The following is a 16618-nucleotide window of genomic DNA, read 5'->3' as shown; positions in this document are numbered from 1 at the left end:
TTATATAAAGCATCTAAGTATTTAAAAACTTTTGCCACTGTGTCGCGTTCGCCCTCCTCAACCACACTAATCTGCCGTTTAGCTTCGTTGGTTAGCGTTTTAATTATAATAGCAACTTTCCTGATTTCTGGTAGTTCCTGGGTACTTAATAATCCTCTAATCTGGTCTTTCCATTCCCTATATTTACTCTCGCCTTCTGTTCCACCAAAGGTGGGTAACCATGGGGCACCGGGATACACCGCCATCATCATCATTCTGAATCCGTAAAGCAAAAAACAAAAAGCAACAAAAACAACAAAACAGTACAGTTTCTCTTAAGGGTATTCTCATGTGTTTGTTCTCAACCAGTCCTGCCGCCAACGCCAAATATGTGAACAGGGCCGAAATTGTATCACATTTGACTTGCAATTTGTTTGTACTATTGCACTCTTCTCCTTTAATAAATAATCCAGAATAAAACTCACAACAATAAAATATAAATGCACAATAAAGTGCTGGGTGCGTAATTACTGTGAGTCCTATCTGAACTAATTGTTTGTCGACTACGCCACTTTTGTTATAGAGGGAAGTCCCCTTTGAATACACTTTAACTTCTTCTTCAGGCTTTCACAGGTTCGAGGTTAACTGGTAAGTTTCAATACTTTTGGTTTTGAGAATACAACACTGGCATGAGAATATCCCTTTAAGAAACTGGACACGAATACAGTGTATCAAAAAAGGTAAGTCATATTTATTGGGTCCCTAATACATTGGCTTCTGTGCCTTAAAAACAATCAAATAAACACTATACTAATAAAACCTATATAAACATACAAAACACAATTAATCTACACAACAACTATAAAATAAATTATAAAGTTGTGCAAATTACGCGGGGCTTAATCACAAGGGTTCCTTAGCATGGGGGGTTTCTGTGCAACAAATACTTTTCAAGTAAAGTGCTGTGCCAATAAAGTGCTTCAAGATACTCAACACGGTTTGTTCAGGGGTAATGCTGCATGTCCATATATGGGGGTAAGATGGGAAAGGGTTTGAGGCCAGTCGTCTTCGTCTTCTCTCTTCTTTCTCTCCGCCTGTAATTATAGAGATCTAGACCAGTTCACTGTGCATTTACACGATACATTTGCGTTGTCTCAGGCAGTGGTTATACAGGGATTCAACGTTGCTTGTTCGAATACTCACTCGCCAGCCAGGTTTTTACACCTGGCGCTGAGTTGGTTGCGTATGCAACGTTATCGCCACTTTCCAGTCTCAGCGCTCCTTATATGGTCTGGTCTCACTCGTCTCTCATATGGTCTGGTCTCACTCGCCTCTTCCTCCCCTTCGGTTCGATCGCTTTCTCCTCTTGGTTTCTCCTTTGAATGTAGGCACACCTCGGCTTCCAAACTCCTAGGTGGCTGGTATGTCTACTTCATCTATGCACTCCTCTACTCCGTGTCTCGGCACAACCTTCCCCTCTGCTGTCCTTCTCCTCACTGACGCCTCTGTCACTTGGGTGCTCTGTTCTCTCTTTCAAACGGTCCCGCCTCCGCTTTTGTACCTGCCAAACCACACCTCCCTCTTCTTTCATTTGTCCGTGGTGACAGTCTGTCTGGGGACATTGGCCATGACCGTGGCCTTGGGCGTGACCGCGTGACTGCCGCTCTGCCACTCAATGTCTCTCACTACATGTGACCAGGGGATCATGGGGAAAACAATTATAAACAATACAGTGCGTAATAATAATTGGTACAAAAATAATAAGATGGTGGGGTTAAATGAGGCAATTATACACATTAAGCACCAATAAAACAAATTACAAAAGTTTTAAGAACCCCTCATTTCACCCTTGTCACATATACTATATATGATAATACAAAATATATTATGCAACCCTAAAGGTTGTTTTATACTTTAGACAAGTGTGTCGACAGTGCCGATCAACAGAAATGATGTGAAAAAGAAAACAATGTGTTGCTCAAAAAAGTATTTCTGTGATGCCTGTGACACATTGCAAGACACTTTGGCACCAAAGCGCAAATTAGGCTTTTTCATGTTGATGGCTACAGGGAAAAACAGAATGAGAAAAATATGTACTGATAATTTATCGATGATTAGACAGATTGGTGGACGATTATTTTATTTCGTTTTTAATACAAAGTGGATTTCCACAAAAAGCTTCTACAATGAAAGTAAAGCTACTTTTGTTCTCTACTCTGCTACGATAGATACAGCTTGCTCATGTGTCGTTTTGATCTAGGTGGTGGAGAGCCAGATGAAAAAGTGGATGGAGGAGGTGAAGGAGCTCTTCTCTGAAGCAGAGGATGTTTACAGGCAATTGGCGGCAGCTAAGGGTCAGGTCCTGACCAGGATGGCTGAGTGCCTCCTCACCCTGCAGCAGATGCAGGACTCACTGGCTAACCTAAGTGCCTCAGACGTCCGGACCGTTCGTTCAGAAATTCAAGTAAGGAGTGTAAGGGACTAACAGTTAATCAAACTGATTGATTTAATTGATTATCAAAACTAATCGATCGATTTTAATAAAAATAATCGATTTTGGGGGGAAAACATTAGTAGTGAAAATAGCTGATCTATAAGCTTACAACCCGTCGCAATGCTTGTAGATGGGCTATTTTCACTATTTCTGTATGACACGTACGTATAAAATAGGGCCTACAGTAAGTGGTTAATCAAACGAATCGATTTTGTTGATTATAAAAAAGTACAAAAATATAAATGAAACAAATGATAAAAAAAACTTGCTTCTCGACTATTCGATTTATCAACAAAAGTCATCAATAGAATATTCGTTAAGAAAATAATCAAGACTTAAGACCTAAAGGAGTGTACAAAGTGTCATACCTTTATGTGCTTTGTATATTGATTGATTGGCTGAATGTGTGACAGATTACTGTACATTACATAAATTCTCTCCCAATACAGGATCTCTGTACCCAGATGGAGAGACAGGAAGTGGAGGCTGAAGGCCTCCTGGAGGACCTGAGTCTCATGGCTCGCTTAGCCGGCCCAGAAAGCCTCCAGCATCTGGCCGAGGAAGGCATCCGGCTGCAAGAGAGAGTCAGCGTCACCCGTCAGCTACTGTCTCAGACAGAGAAACAGATAGACCGGGATATGGAGGCCCTCAATAGGTAATGTTAAAGTTTATGTCGGATGATGGTTAAGTTGTTGAAGTGTCTGCCTTCAAAACAATCGTGTTATGTAAAAAACATGTGTTCATAAATACATAACCTATACTAATGTATCAATCATTTGTCAATGCATTGTTGTTGAAATATGATATGCAAAATGAAACTATGATAAGAGAATAACTGTATGTAATAAAAGTATGTTAACTTAACAGGATGACCGGATATGAATCCCCGGACAACCATGTCAATGTCAACATCAGCATGTGTTATGTTTATAGTAGCAGTGGGAACAATCCTGTTAAAAGTTAAAAACCTGTTTCTCGTTTGGTTCAGTGCACTTCAAGCTGAGCCGGAGCTGGCATCTTCTTACCTGTCTCAAAGACGAGAGGCCCAGAATAAGATGGAAACTCTACAGCAGCAAACAGCCCAGCTGCCCACCCTGTTCCCCTGGCCTGGGGATGGTGAGCGCAGACAGGCCAGCTGCCAGGCCCAGGACCTGCTGGAAGTGGCTAAATCCCTTGGATTGGCTCTTACTACTCTGGCTGAACAGGGGAAGGAACTCGCACAGCGAACCAATGACCCAATATGGGAGGATTCCTCCTGGGCTGCACTGAAGACTTGTCAGTCTACGTTGGAAACACAACTCAATGTAAGTCATTTCATGTGATTGGATTAATGTTAAAGTGATAATTGGAGGCTGCTGAGTTTAAGTAACAACATGCGTTGTACCCGACACCTTATGTTACATAGACACCAATGATTATAAAAAACCAATATCAAAAAAAAGGTTTTAGTCTCAGATGCTTATATTTCTTGCAGTGGAGTTATGTCAACCTGCCCTGCTTAATATGGCGGCAACCTTGACGTACGGCCCCATTGGCCAATGCTGCATCTACTCAATTATGTCTATGGTGTACATCTGCTAAACTATGCATAACTCCAGGTTGCCCTTGTTTGTATGTTTACTTTTCTCTTCTGTTCTTTTATCTTGATTTGATCTGACCAAATTATTTTTTACTGGTTTACCCATTACCTATTATTTATTTGTACTTACTTGTTAGTTCTCTAAAGTATGAAACAACAATAAAATCTGCACACCAGAATACTGCTCCCCTTGTGGGTATTTTTATTGGTTTGGTGACGTTTCGAGCTGGGAGGTTCTTCCTCAGACCTTATTATCAGTAACGTCAACAAACCAATAAAAATACCCACGAGGGAAGCAGTATTCTGGGGTGTGGATTTTATTGTTGTTTTATTTTATCATAGTTTTGATCCAGCACCCAGCCTAACAGGACAGGGTGTGCGTGCCCTTTTTCATAGTTCTCTAAAGTAACCTTTAGCTCTGAAAAGTGCCATATACTGTATTGTTGTTTTTTTGTCCCCCTGGCCAATGGCCTACTAATTGGTTTGTTGTCCAACAGGGTGTGTGTTTGAGACTTGAACAAGGCATGTATGAAGAAGAACGCTGTGGCCGGTTGTTACAGGACTGCTACAGTGTTGTAACATCTCTGCAGGAAAGGATGTCCACATTGGACACAAAGCAACAAGGCTCAGCTGGAGATGACTTCATTTTAGAACCTTTGGAGGTGAGGTGTACGTCCTAGAAAGTTGATACAGTGGGGGCACATTAATTATGTTTTTTTAAACCTTGAGACGATTTAGGTCAGATTTTTGCACACAGCAAGTCAGTTTTACGTCAATGTTAATATTTGGCATGCGTCATGAATCTTTCATTCAGTTAGTATGTCTGCTGTCTAATATTTCCAAATAATTGACATTCCCAAACTCCCAAAAGCCAATGTACAAGCTCACAACTTGTTGCATCACATCGCGCTGTGAGGTTGTAGATCTGCTATTTGTAAAGGTTTTCGAAAATGTTGACAATAATGACATGTCTTACATAGGCATAGGACGTCCTTTATTTATATTTATTTATCGTATGAATTGAATTTGAAATTCAATTCAATTCAAAATCACTGTTCTCTTCATTCCAAAATTGCCTCCCTGGTGGCCCAACACTTTGAAAATTTCTGCTCTATATCGCTCTTTCCCTATCTCCGTGTGTCTTACTTAATCCCATCTAATAGAAGACATTAGTACTACAGTTTTACATCTCTCTCTGCAGGCTTTGCTCGAAGAAATGGGAAACACAGAGAAGGACTTTCTTCATCTTGTTTCTCTGAAGGACTCTCTCTTGGCAAGTTCAACAGCTGAAACCCAAGCTGCCGTCTCCAAGCAAATTAGTACCCTTCAGACACAGAAGGGGGTGCTGGAGAACAGCATTAAAGAAAAGTTGGCATGGGTTAAAGAGAACATGGCCATAGGAGACAAGCGATTTAGAGATAACACATTCTGCTTACAAGAGGAGCTAAAAGACTTGGCTGACAGTTTAGCAAAACTGTCCGAAAATGATGACATGAATGGTGACATCAACAGACTGAAACAGCAGTGGGATATGATGAAGGTAAACTTGTTTCTATAATTACAGTACCACCGCGCTCTGGCCACTCTGGTGTGTTATCCCAATAAACTGTTCAACAAATCAAAGAGAAGAGGGTTGCAACATAAAATCATTCCAAAATCAAATCAAAACGTTCTTGTTCCATATGCCTCACAAGATGACACAGGCGTTTTGGCTATCCAGCCTCACACACTGATGAAAAGCTGTTTGATTGATTTGATTTCTGAGTGCGACCTTCTTCGCTTTGACTTATATGATAAAGGTAGCAGTTAGACGTTAGAATTAGACAATAACGAGTTTCTGTCCATCTATCTGCACAGATTTACACACACACACACACACACACACACACACACACACACACACACACACACACACACACACACACACACACACACACACACACACACACACACATACACACACACACACAGAAGAGTGTGTGAATGTAAAATCTCAGTACCAAAAAAAACATTTATTTCCCAGGACTATGACAGCAACTTGAAGGAGCTTGCAGTGAAGCTCTCTCACCTGCAAAACCCTGGAGGGTCGAAGGTCTCAGAAGAAATTCTTCCTGCAGATGTGACTTTGACTGCTGATGCACTTGCTAAAGAACATGACGGGTACAGTGAAATGATACTCCTTCATACTTTTTTTTTTTAAACAATATATTTATTGGCATTTTCAAGTATATAACACAACAATATGGCATTTGTAGTAAATGTCTATAACAAATCAACAAACAAAAACAGAGCAAAAAGACATCACATAGCAATCATACATATACATAACATCTGGCATCCAAAAACAAAAAATAATAATAGCATATGTATGCATGCAACATGTGTGATCATCCCCATAGAATGTGTCGTCATCCCCATAACAATTGTTGCATAGAAAAGGCTTTGTTGTCTGTTGGATGCAATTGTTTTCACACACGGTATGCACCCTGATCTTTCCCCACTATACCACTGTTCCATCCTGTTGTTCTGTCTCACCTGGTGTCTATGCCCAGTATCCTGTCCTGCATTCTTCAGAAGAAGCAAGAGACTGCCGAGCACATAGGCAACGGAGTTAGAGAAGCTATCAGCCAGCTAGAACAATGGAACCAAATGGTTAAGTCCAGCACATCAACGCCCACACAGGTGAGACTCACCTGTCCGTTTGGTACAAATGTAACCAAATATACCCTTACAGATCCATTTATTTGCATTGTACACTCTCAGAGTGAAATTAACACTAAGGATCGTACTGTATAATAACATGGATTGCTTTGTTGCCATCAAGTTACGGTAGCGTAGCTCAGTTTAAGCTCTGTATAATGCTGCTCACACTATAATTTTTCAGACTTGGTTTTAATACCAAGACTATTATATTTTACAAGTCCATTACAAGTCCACTCATCTCATTCATCCAAATATTGCGTAATATAACTATTCAGTTGGTAAAAGTGTAATGCTTCACCATACAAGACAGGTAAATTCAGCACATACTGTACCGTAAGACAATACAATTTGGTGTTGAATGTCACTGGCTACATGTTCTAAGACACATTATTAGTGGCCCATAGGCCTATTATAATGTTGTCTGGCTACGACTTTACCAGATTTATTTTTTTAACCATCAACTTTGATTGTGAACTTTCAGTTTTAGCATTTTCCTACGAATCACCCTGCATGTGTTCTCCATCACAGGCAGATCTTGACAAGGGACTGCAGCTTCAACAAGCCGTGCAATGGGTGATCTCACAACGAGAGTTCCTCGTCAACTGTCTGGGGAAGAAACGCACAAAGAAAATGCAGAAAAGCGCCTCCGACGCTCTTTGTAAAAGTGCTGATGTCACATCCCGTGTGGTGAACCAAGAGGCTGACAGCGACGTGGAGCCGGTGCTGAATGTGCAGCATGTCTGTGTACCTGTCTCTGCAGATGTGGATGCAGATGTTGAGCTTACAGACATATCGGAGTTTGAGTCAAACACACAAGAACCAGAGACCAGAACAAAGTTATCTGCCCATTCCTATGAGGGAGACAAATGCAGCGATGACTCCAAAGCATCCTCAAAAAAATTGTTTACAATAGTGTTGGACGTGCCTCAGTGTCAGCCACAAGATGTTAAGCACGGTGAGAGCTGTGAAGAGCGCTTTGAGAAGGAATCCACGCATAGTTTGTCAAATAAAAGTATGGGCAGAACCCTCGCTACAACAACGGATGGTGAATCGAACAAAGCGGTGCAGAAAAATCTTGAGTCAAATATTCCAGAGTCAAAGGAGCCTCGATTAATGGAAATAAAGTTTACAGGGTCCCAAATACACAAAAGCACAGAAGTGAAAAGCCATTTCTGCAAAAGCCCTGATTCTGCAGGCAGTGATGAATTGATGAATCACAAATCAGATGGCCGTGTCACTGCATCTGAGCTCACTGACACCGATCCCGCTGGATCAGTACATGCGGTAACCTGTCCAGGTATCACAAGTGAAGCAATGACTGACTTCTGTCACATAAAAGACAAGCAGGCAGAGAGCTCAGTCATGTGTACTGTGGATGGCCCAGGGCAAACAATGCTCAGGGGAGATGCCTTAATGCAAACACAGCTCCCAAGCACTCACAGTACAAGTGTAGCTGCCGCGCAACAGGACATGGCTACTGACGCCTTACAAACAGAGAGCATGCATATAGTAGATACAGGAATGGAAGACAAGGCGTATGCAGACAATAACGCTGACACTGAATGCATAGACACTGCAGACAACCACACACCAGGAGGAATTCAGGATAACCTCAAGTTTCAAGAAGCTGGAGAGGAATCGGAACTGCATGCAGCGCTGGAGGTAGCATCCACTGAGGGAACACAGGGAGAGGTAAAATATTCTGTTTTGTTCTATGGATATCTTTTACTTGCTCTTCTTTACTCTTTGAAGGTCCACTCCGTACTCAGCCTATTCTCTTCTACATAAATGCACAAAACCACATGATACAAACCTTTGTTTGAGTGAAAGCACATCTGTGATATTACAGGTTTAGAGGGGCGTTAGTGAAAAGTGTGTTTGACTAATGCTGGAAGACAGGCGAGGAGAGATAACCTATTGTCCTTGCTAGCATGAATCACACCCGTACACCTGGTCTTCCCTTTACATTTAGGCATTTACCTTTCAACCTTCTGCTCAAGGCCAAAGTGAGTTTGTGTAGAGTGAAACATTTGTAGGTGGTTCCTACTGCCTGCTGTAAATATTGAGCTGCTTATTTTTATTTTTTATTTCACATTCATGCCATCATTAAATCTGCAAAGTTCAGAATTAGACTGAGCTACAATAATATAAGTTATCGGTACACAATGGAACCTCTATTAACTTAAGTATTTACACCAAAACTGTACACGCACTAGATAAAACTGGTTCTTTAAAATCTACAAAAATCTCTATTGTCAGTAGTCAGTAGTCTTTCATTAACTTGCTTTTGCCATGGCATGTAACATTACATGGACACCTCCGGATTGAACAAACATATAATATACAAACATGGTCTATTTAGAAACTGAGGTACACCAACACTAGTGAATGCTTTGAACTGCAGCGACATTGACTTCTGTTAAACGTTTGCCACAGGAATTTCCAATGACAAACTCGTATACGAGAATGTAAATGTTTGCTTTTACAGATAGTTTCTCATGACGTCGCAACACATCAGTCACCTGCCAGTGCAGAATCCACCTCCCACAATACGTTCCCTGTCTGCCTCCGCCCAGCTCTAAGGCACGCCTTGGGTGCTGCTCGCAAAGTTTTTATAAGGCACATCCCCAATTCCTATCTATTGATGTGATGGTTGACCTGATATTTCAGGTGTCTGCACCCACATAACCTAAACAAATACTAATAAATCAGTCATATCCTGAAGAAATGGCAGAGTAGTTTTTTTTTTTGCCGTCTGCCCTCAGGGCAGACAGCACCCTCCCTACTCAGGCACATTCCTGTGTTAATAGCTACACTGACTCGCCGGGCTGCAGTCTGCTCACTAGTGTTCACTGAGACCAAGGAGAGGACAGGAAGCCTTGTTATTATCTTGTGCCAAACATGGGAAAGAAACGAGGCAAGAAAATGTGACACCACCCTTTCTTTTTTGGCGCGTCTTTCTGCGTTCCTGCAGAACCGAGAAGGAATGGAAGCCGAGGGCAGGACGGCCGGGTCGGTGTCTGATTTTGGGGCTGGAGCGAGAGCAGGTGGATCAACGGAGTCCTCCAAACAGCAGTCCTCCATCATGCTGGGCATCCTGTCTGAAATCCAGGGGTTAGTGGAGAAAAGCGACATCACAAATGTGAGTATTGCATCAGGTGGCTTTTAGAGAAAGGCAGGTTAGGTTTCTTACTTGGTTAGAATATTCAATAAACATTTGTTCCCGGGCGCTGACTCAACGGGCTGTGTCGGAGCATGTTAACATGTTGTCTTTGCACCTTTTCACAAAGTTTGAATTATTTGCATCGGCAGTTTATATAGAGGACCTCCGGAGAGAGACGTAGAGGCTTGAATTTCAAGTATTTCAGTCACTATGTTGACCCGCTGCCCTCGGTTCAAGAAATGGTTCTTCAGAGTTCCTCTTGCTAAAACATGCATGACAATGTTTTACTCTGAAATATAAACTCACAGTTCCTGAGTTTGTATTCGTTTCCATAAATGGAATGAAAACCCCATTATAACTGCATGGATTAGTGAATAGATAAGAGTTGGGTAATTACATGTACTGTTGCCCTGGTGATACTGTGTTCCCAAGATGCCACTGACAGGCAGAGGAAGGAGCACTGAGCTACAGGCACTTCCTGTTGGGGTAGGGTCATTACCAGACCCTGTGTGTGTGTGTGTGTGTGTGTGTGTGTGTGTGTGTGTGTGTGTGTGTGTGTGTGTATGTGTGTGTGTGTGTGTGTGTGTGTGTGTGTGTGTGTGTGTGTGTGTGTGTGTGTGTGTGTGTGTGTGTGTGTGTGTGTGTGTGTGTGCGTGTGCGTGCGTGTGTTGTAACAGTGCTATTTTATGTATATTGTTGTATATTACAGAGGGCGGAGTACATGGATCGATCTTGGTTCCTGGAGTGCTCGCCTAGAGAAGCAGAGATTCAGCTGGAGAGAGCTGTGATGAGGGTGATGAGATGTCGCTATCAGCCAGCCCAGCTCAGTGTTGCTGCAATGAACACACAAGTGGAGGAGGCAGAGGTGAGCATTAACCACTTAAACCCTCTATTCTTAGTCAAAACTGACCTATACCTGAGTTGCAACTGTAGTGTACTTCGACCGCTTTTTTTCCATCTACATACACACACTATCGGCCCTATTCTGGGCGCCGTCTTACCCATTATCCCTAAACTTCTTTGCCATTTTTTTTCTTTGCCAGTGCAGCGTGCGGGATAATGGGTAAGACGGCGCCCAGAATAGGGCCGCAAATCTCTTTGCCAAAAATACCCAAAGAGATTTGGGGGCTGGAGTGAGAGCAGGAAAGTAGCAGATCTACTGCTATTTTTGGCGAATGTTCTCCCCAGAATAGGGATGCTGGGGTTCAAGTCGCTAATACTTTACTGTGGTTAAATGTTTTTAAAACCCACTGACAGACTACTACTACTTTCGACATTCTTCTCTTTCGTGTATCGTTGTCAAATGTCCAACTCAGTGTCGTGTAGCCAACGTTCAACCTGGTGTCCCTATTTAGGGCATGTTATTATAGGTGAAGATTTTCTAAAATGTAAAAAATGTAGAGCTTGTAGATTGGCTATTTTTGCTACATTTGCGTATAATAGAGCATACTTATAGAGAAGAAACAAACATAAAAGCTAAAATCTTGTAGATACAAGATTTCTGCCCGACAGCGGCAATATGTATAGTCCTTATATAAACTCCCTGGTTTCTGTGCCACTTCTTTTGAGAAATATTTTAAGAATTCACACTCATACTAATATAAAATTCTTCTTGTACATTTTCTGCATTGCTGTCCTACCACTTTGTGCTATTTGTCCTATACATTATTTTGTTTGTTTGTTTGTTTGTTTATCAGTTATTGGGATAAAATGAGATAAACAAAATATCTGCATAGGTGAAGAGTTACGTATATTATGTTCATTACAACAGACAGTACTGCAGAATAATCCTAATTTTAGGTTGTCTGATCTTTGCTTTAAGGAGCACAAACGCTGTGTGCTGGACCAAGTAGCTGCAATGAAGCTCATGAGCACCAGGGTTCATGACCCTGTGGTGCTTAGAAACATGGAGGGGCAGTGGAGCGCCGCCCTGCTGGACGCCTCTGCCACGGTGCAGGTCAAAGCAGCTCAGCAGGTCCAGGTCACACACTATCACAAGCAGATGAAAGCTATAAGAGTCCTATTGGAGGTCCTGGCCAGTGAGATTGAGAAGCTAAACTTGTGAGTAACCTGTTGATTTTAAAAGTATATTGCTACTACAGTTACTCATTGGTTTAACCAGTTTACAGTGGTTTGAGTGTTTACAATAGGGCTGCAACCAAAGATTATTTTCCTACCGGTAATCGATTAATATGATTATTCAGTTATTCACATTTAATCCATAAAGTCATGGTAAAATAATCTATTTAAGAAACAAATTATGGTAAATGCTATTGAAATCCATATTAGACAAACATTGCTTAAAAGTTGTCAGAAACATAATTTTTCATTTTATAATGATAATGATGAAAAGACAAACTTTCTAAATTTTGTGAAGCTGAAAATAGCATATTAGAAAATCATTATTGAAATATTGAAAACAAAGACTAAAAAATGGATTATTTGATTAATCATATTCATTTCACTAGTCTATAATATTTAACTTACATGGGTTTTTGTGCTTATTGGCAGAGATGCTTTGGGAAGCAGTGCCCTGCAAGCTGGAAGGCTCCATGTCCTTCTGTTTACCATGGAGCAGAAAAAAGGCTTGATGGCAGAGCTGCTTCGGTCTTGCAGCCAACTGTCAGCCCACTTGACAGATGCTGAAAGTTCAGGCGCTCTCCTCGCCCAGCTCGGGGACGTCCAGGAGGAATGGAGACTTTTAGAGGGCAATGCCAAACGAGCTGTGAGGCATGCCACCGTCGCCGCCTCCCAATCCTCCCTCCTTTTAAAGGAGGCGGAGGATCTTGAGACCAGGCTTAATGTTATTCCGTCTTTGCTCCAGTCCACTAAGATACCCAATCAGATTAAAATCACCACAGACCTAAAAAAACATCAACACCGGTACCTACAATTACAGTCACAACTGAATGCTCTGGAGCACTTTTCACTTGGTCCTAAGGAGAAAGACGTGATAGAGCGTGTTCTTCAAGGAATGAGGCCCTTGCTGGAATTCATCATGAACCAGTTGGACACTTATTTACAATTAACTATTGTCATCCCTTCACTAGCTAACATCACCAAGCAATTAAATGAGTTAGTTATGTGGGCCAAGCAGGCAGAGAACCACATCACATTTGGGAAAACATTAGCACTTTTTCCGGAAGAGGCTCGCATCCAAATTGCTGAAATGAGGAAATTTCAGTCTGATATTTTGTCCAGACAGTCCAAGATGCAATCAGAAGTAGAAGAAATAAAGGCCATGACCTCTGATATGGACCAGGAGGAAAGCCACCAAGTCTGTATCTCACTGAAGATGGTTGAGGAACTGTATGCAACCATTGCTCAAAGCTCTGTTCATGCTCTGGAGGTCATGGAGAAAGACCTGGAGCAGAGAGAGAAACTACTAAGCCAATTGGCTGGCACGGAGGCCTGGCTAGCAGAAGCACACGTGAAAAGAGACCCCTGTGTCCACATAGAGAAGGCGTCAAAAGCTGACGTCAAAGAGTTGGAAAGCAGACTCGGAATGCACAAATTAGCCACAGAAGAGACAGAATGCCAGCTGAATCTGGTGGAAGCTCTGGCAGAGATCAGTAAGGAAATAGCGATAACTTTGAATCCGGCAGAAAGTCATTACCTGATAAACAGACTCTCAGGTCTCTGGACAGAGCTGGATGGACTGGCGGCTCATGAGCGAGCAACCAGCTGGGAATTAGAGGAGCTAATTCATGAGCGGACCTCTTCAGATGAGGAGTTAGCCACTGTCCAGACCAGCTTGAAACAGATATCTACTGACTTAGATCACCAGACGTTCCCTTTAACAAAGGACACACTCTCATCTACTATGCTTTTGAAACACATGCTAATGGAGCATCAGTGTCAAGTCCAAGCGCTTCAGCACTGCGAGGAGGCCAAGCGAAGCTCTCTGTTATGCACAATTGAGGACCTGCAAGAGAGGTGCAAAGCTCTTTACAGCCAAACATTGGAGCAAGACAAGTATCTGCACCTCCAGAAACAAATGGAGACATCCAGGGACATCGCACAAAAGCGACTCCAGCGTGCCAAAGATAAGACAGTAAGCCTGGGCGAGAGGTTCAGATTGTGCCAGACGCTCTTGGTCGAACTTCCTCTGGTAAAGACTCAGTGTCAAGAAGCAGCCGACCAATTGGAAGCCATTGCTCCGGACATGCACCCTTCCCAGCTTCATTCAGAGAGGCACAGGATCCGCAGCAATGTTGAGACATTGGTTTCTTGGGAGCAAGCCATCACAGCAGATATCAAAAATCTGGAGAGCAAGCTTATCCAAGGTCTCCACTTCCACTCTGAGCTGCGTGCCTTGATGGACATTTTCCAAAGGACGAGGCAGGAGTTGGAGGCAGCTGAGACAGTGTGTCCGGATGAGAAGGCCATAGATATTGCACTGCGTAGGTGTTGGGTCATCTGGAGGAACTTAGAGTCTGGGATGCGAGTATTGGAAGCTTTGGGAAGGAAAGAAAAAATTCAGCTGAGGAAAAATGTGGAACTGTACAACCTCAGAGATGCAACCATGCAGGCATCCCATTCACGGATGGTAAGCTAAATGAGTTAATAACAATAAATACATTTGTATTTTACTATTAGTATTATTTTTAGCATGTTAAATATTTTTCTGCGATTGTATTTGCCATCACAAGCAAATATTATGATATATTTCCACAGCCAAGTATGTATTATTTAATAATGGTGATTACCAAATAATACTGATAATTATGCCCTACAGGAGAGTTTGTCTCAGGCTCGAGAGGCCTTACAGGATTACCTCTGGGCCGCTCAAGGTTCAATAGCCTTCCTCCACAATGCTGAAGCCACCTTCTTGTCAGCTCGAGGAGGATTTTCTGATTGTTCCGAGGAGCAGAGGCAGACCCAAGAGGCTCTGGCGTCTCTGGAAGATAGCCTCGGTGCACACATCAGACATCTTGTGGAACTGGTGCCTCTGCAATGTTGCCTCTCCCACCCACAGACAGAGCAGCTCCACATTGGCATCCTGAGCCAACTGTTGGTGGGTAGAGCTACATTGGAAGCCCAGGCCCAGCTTAGACTGGAGGCACTACAAAGGTAGTGTGATTTTTCTCACCTACTGTTTTGAAAATGTATTATACAGTAATGTTGCTGTTGATGATCAAGTGACAGAATGCTGCTATCTAGGAAAAGGTGGCTTGAAGATAAACTGCTAACCACCATGTTAAACCAGGAAAAGGAAAGGAACATACACATTACCTTACAACAAACCTATTAGTTGTAAGGTAATGTGTGTGTTCCTTTCACTGCAGTCACCCTGCTGAAGTTGTGCTAAAATATACAATCCTCACTCCTCACCTGTTTTTAGCAACTACCCTCAGTGGCCGTGACATTGCTTGCTTGCTTGCTGTGTTTAGGGCAGAATTGTGAACTTGTTGTCACTACACTTCACTTTTTGACTTCAGAAAATATGGATCAGGTTGATAATGATAGACCGTATGGGCTGGTTCTTGGCCACAAAATGCATTATGGCTATTGTAGGAACACAGAGAAAGGACTATTTACTGTGTCAATATGGATTGTATCATACATATTTTAGTTTCTAGACTATGATAACCATTGACAATGAACTGAAATGCACATGTGTTTTTCCACTTCAAGTCTGTTTGAAAATGGCTGTTCAGGATGAAATTGTGTTTCTTGGGGCAAGTCTTGACCTTTGCAGCCTTCCATCTAGAAGTTTCTATATAAATATATATCCTGCGGCACAAAAGTATGAATTAAGTACTGTATTTTACTCCATAATATGATATCTTGTTGTAACATAACCTACAGAATGACTACCTCTTGGCTAGAAATTCCACATCAGTCATAATTACAGTGGAAGCCTTTGTGCTGGTTTTGTGTCTTGGGTTGTCTATTTACTGTAGGCATTTACTGTGTTTTGTTTCCTTTACATCATCTCACAGTAAAGTCAATGGTAAATATCACTGTTGATATTTTGCTATAATCGGTTAATACATCACATTACAGTTTGAGGGAATGAGGCACAGCAGAGAAATGATAACTCATCTGATTGATCTGAGATCTGCAATAGTTTGACACAAGATAACTTTCTTGTTCAACTCCCAGAAATTATTTTATTACATTTTTTTTCAACGGTGTCAACTTAAAAATGTGTAAATACAAATCTGCTGGTCATTAACAAGCCAATTTAAATATTAATGTCCCATATTCCATCCATGTTCAATATTCATGTTCCATATTCAATCCATATCCAAATTATACCAGTTTCTACTTTAACTGTATCAACTGTTTATTATATTTTGTCCATGTAGGTGTGCGGCCAGGAATTGCAGCCACAGAAAGTCACATGAAGACATGCGGCAGCTTATTTCCAGATGTGAAGCCAATCTCTCAGAATGTGGCACAGAACACGTGACCTCATATCATGAATGTGTGGAGCAACAGAACCGAGCTACGGTAATAATGACACATTCATTGGAGATTCACTTGGACATACAGTATGAGTAATTGAATTTGTGGATATACATTACTCTACTGAACCCGCAGCCTGTACTTATCAGACTTGCTCAAGCAGTCATAGCTTTTGTTTGAACTTGCTCAGGGTGATTGAACTTGCCCAGATGTTTACCATGTGAATGCAAGAAAGTCATATCAGGGTATCTGAATGATCCTACGCCTTATTATTATTTATTTTGTT

The 16618-nt window shown here is 41.8% G+C and overlaps 1 protein-coding gene across 9 annotated transcripts in view; it reads left to right on the top strand.

Moving 5' to 3' along the window:
- syne2a (spectrin repeat containing, nuclear envelope 2a) overlaps positions 1-16618 on the top strand; it is a 113075-nt gene that overhangs the window by 28792 nt on the left and 67665 nt on the right. For all 9 annotated transcript variants that reach the window (XM_084082367.1, XM_084082363.1, XM_084082364.1 and 6 more), the window contains 14 exons: positions 2240-2443; positions 2923-3128; positions 3462-3777; positions 4550-4714; positions 5254-5592; positions 6076-6212; positions 6605-6734; positions 7284-8447; positions 9730-9897; positions 10628-10783; positions 11741-11979; positions 12430-14467; positions 14657-14991; positions 16233-16377. In XM_084082367.1, the coding sequence (XP_083938493.1) occupies positions 2240-2443; positions 2923-3128; positions 3462-3777; positions 4550-4714; positions 5254-5592; positions 6076-6212; positions 6605-6734; positions 7284-8447; positions 9730-9897; positions 10628-10783; positions 11741-11979; positions 12430-14467; positions 14657-14991; positions 16233-16377 (5742 nt within the window). The remainder of the gene's footprint in view (positions 1-2239; positions 2444-2922; positions 3129-3461; positions 3778-4549; positions 4715-5253; positions 5593-6075; positions 6213-6604; positions 6735-7283; positions 8448-9729; positions 9898-10627; positions 10784-11740; positions 11980-12429; positions 14468-14656; positions 14992-16232; positions 16378-16618) is intronic.

This window comes from Gymnoscopelus microlampas, assembly GCF_963454915.1.
Source record: "Gymnoscopelus microlampas genome assembly, chromosome: 16".
Taxonomy (NCBI): Eukaryota; Metazoa; Chordata; class Actinopteri; order Myctophiformes; family Myctophidae; genus Gymnoscopelus; species Gymnoscopelus microlampas.
The sequence above is the reverse complement of the archived record's forward strand: the minus strand, read 5'-3'. Positions and strand labels throughout refer to the sequence as shown.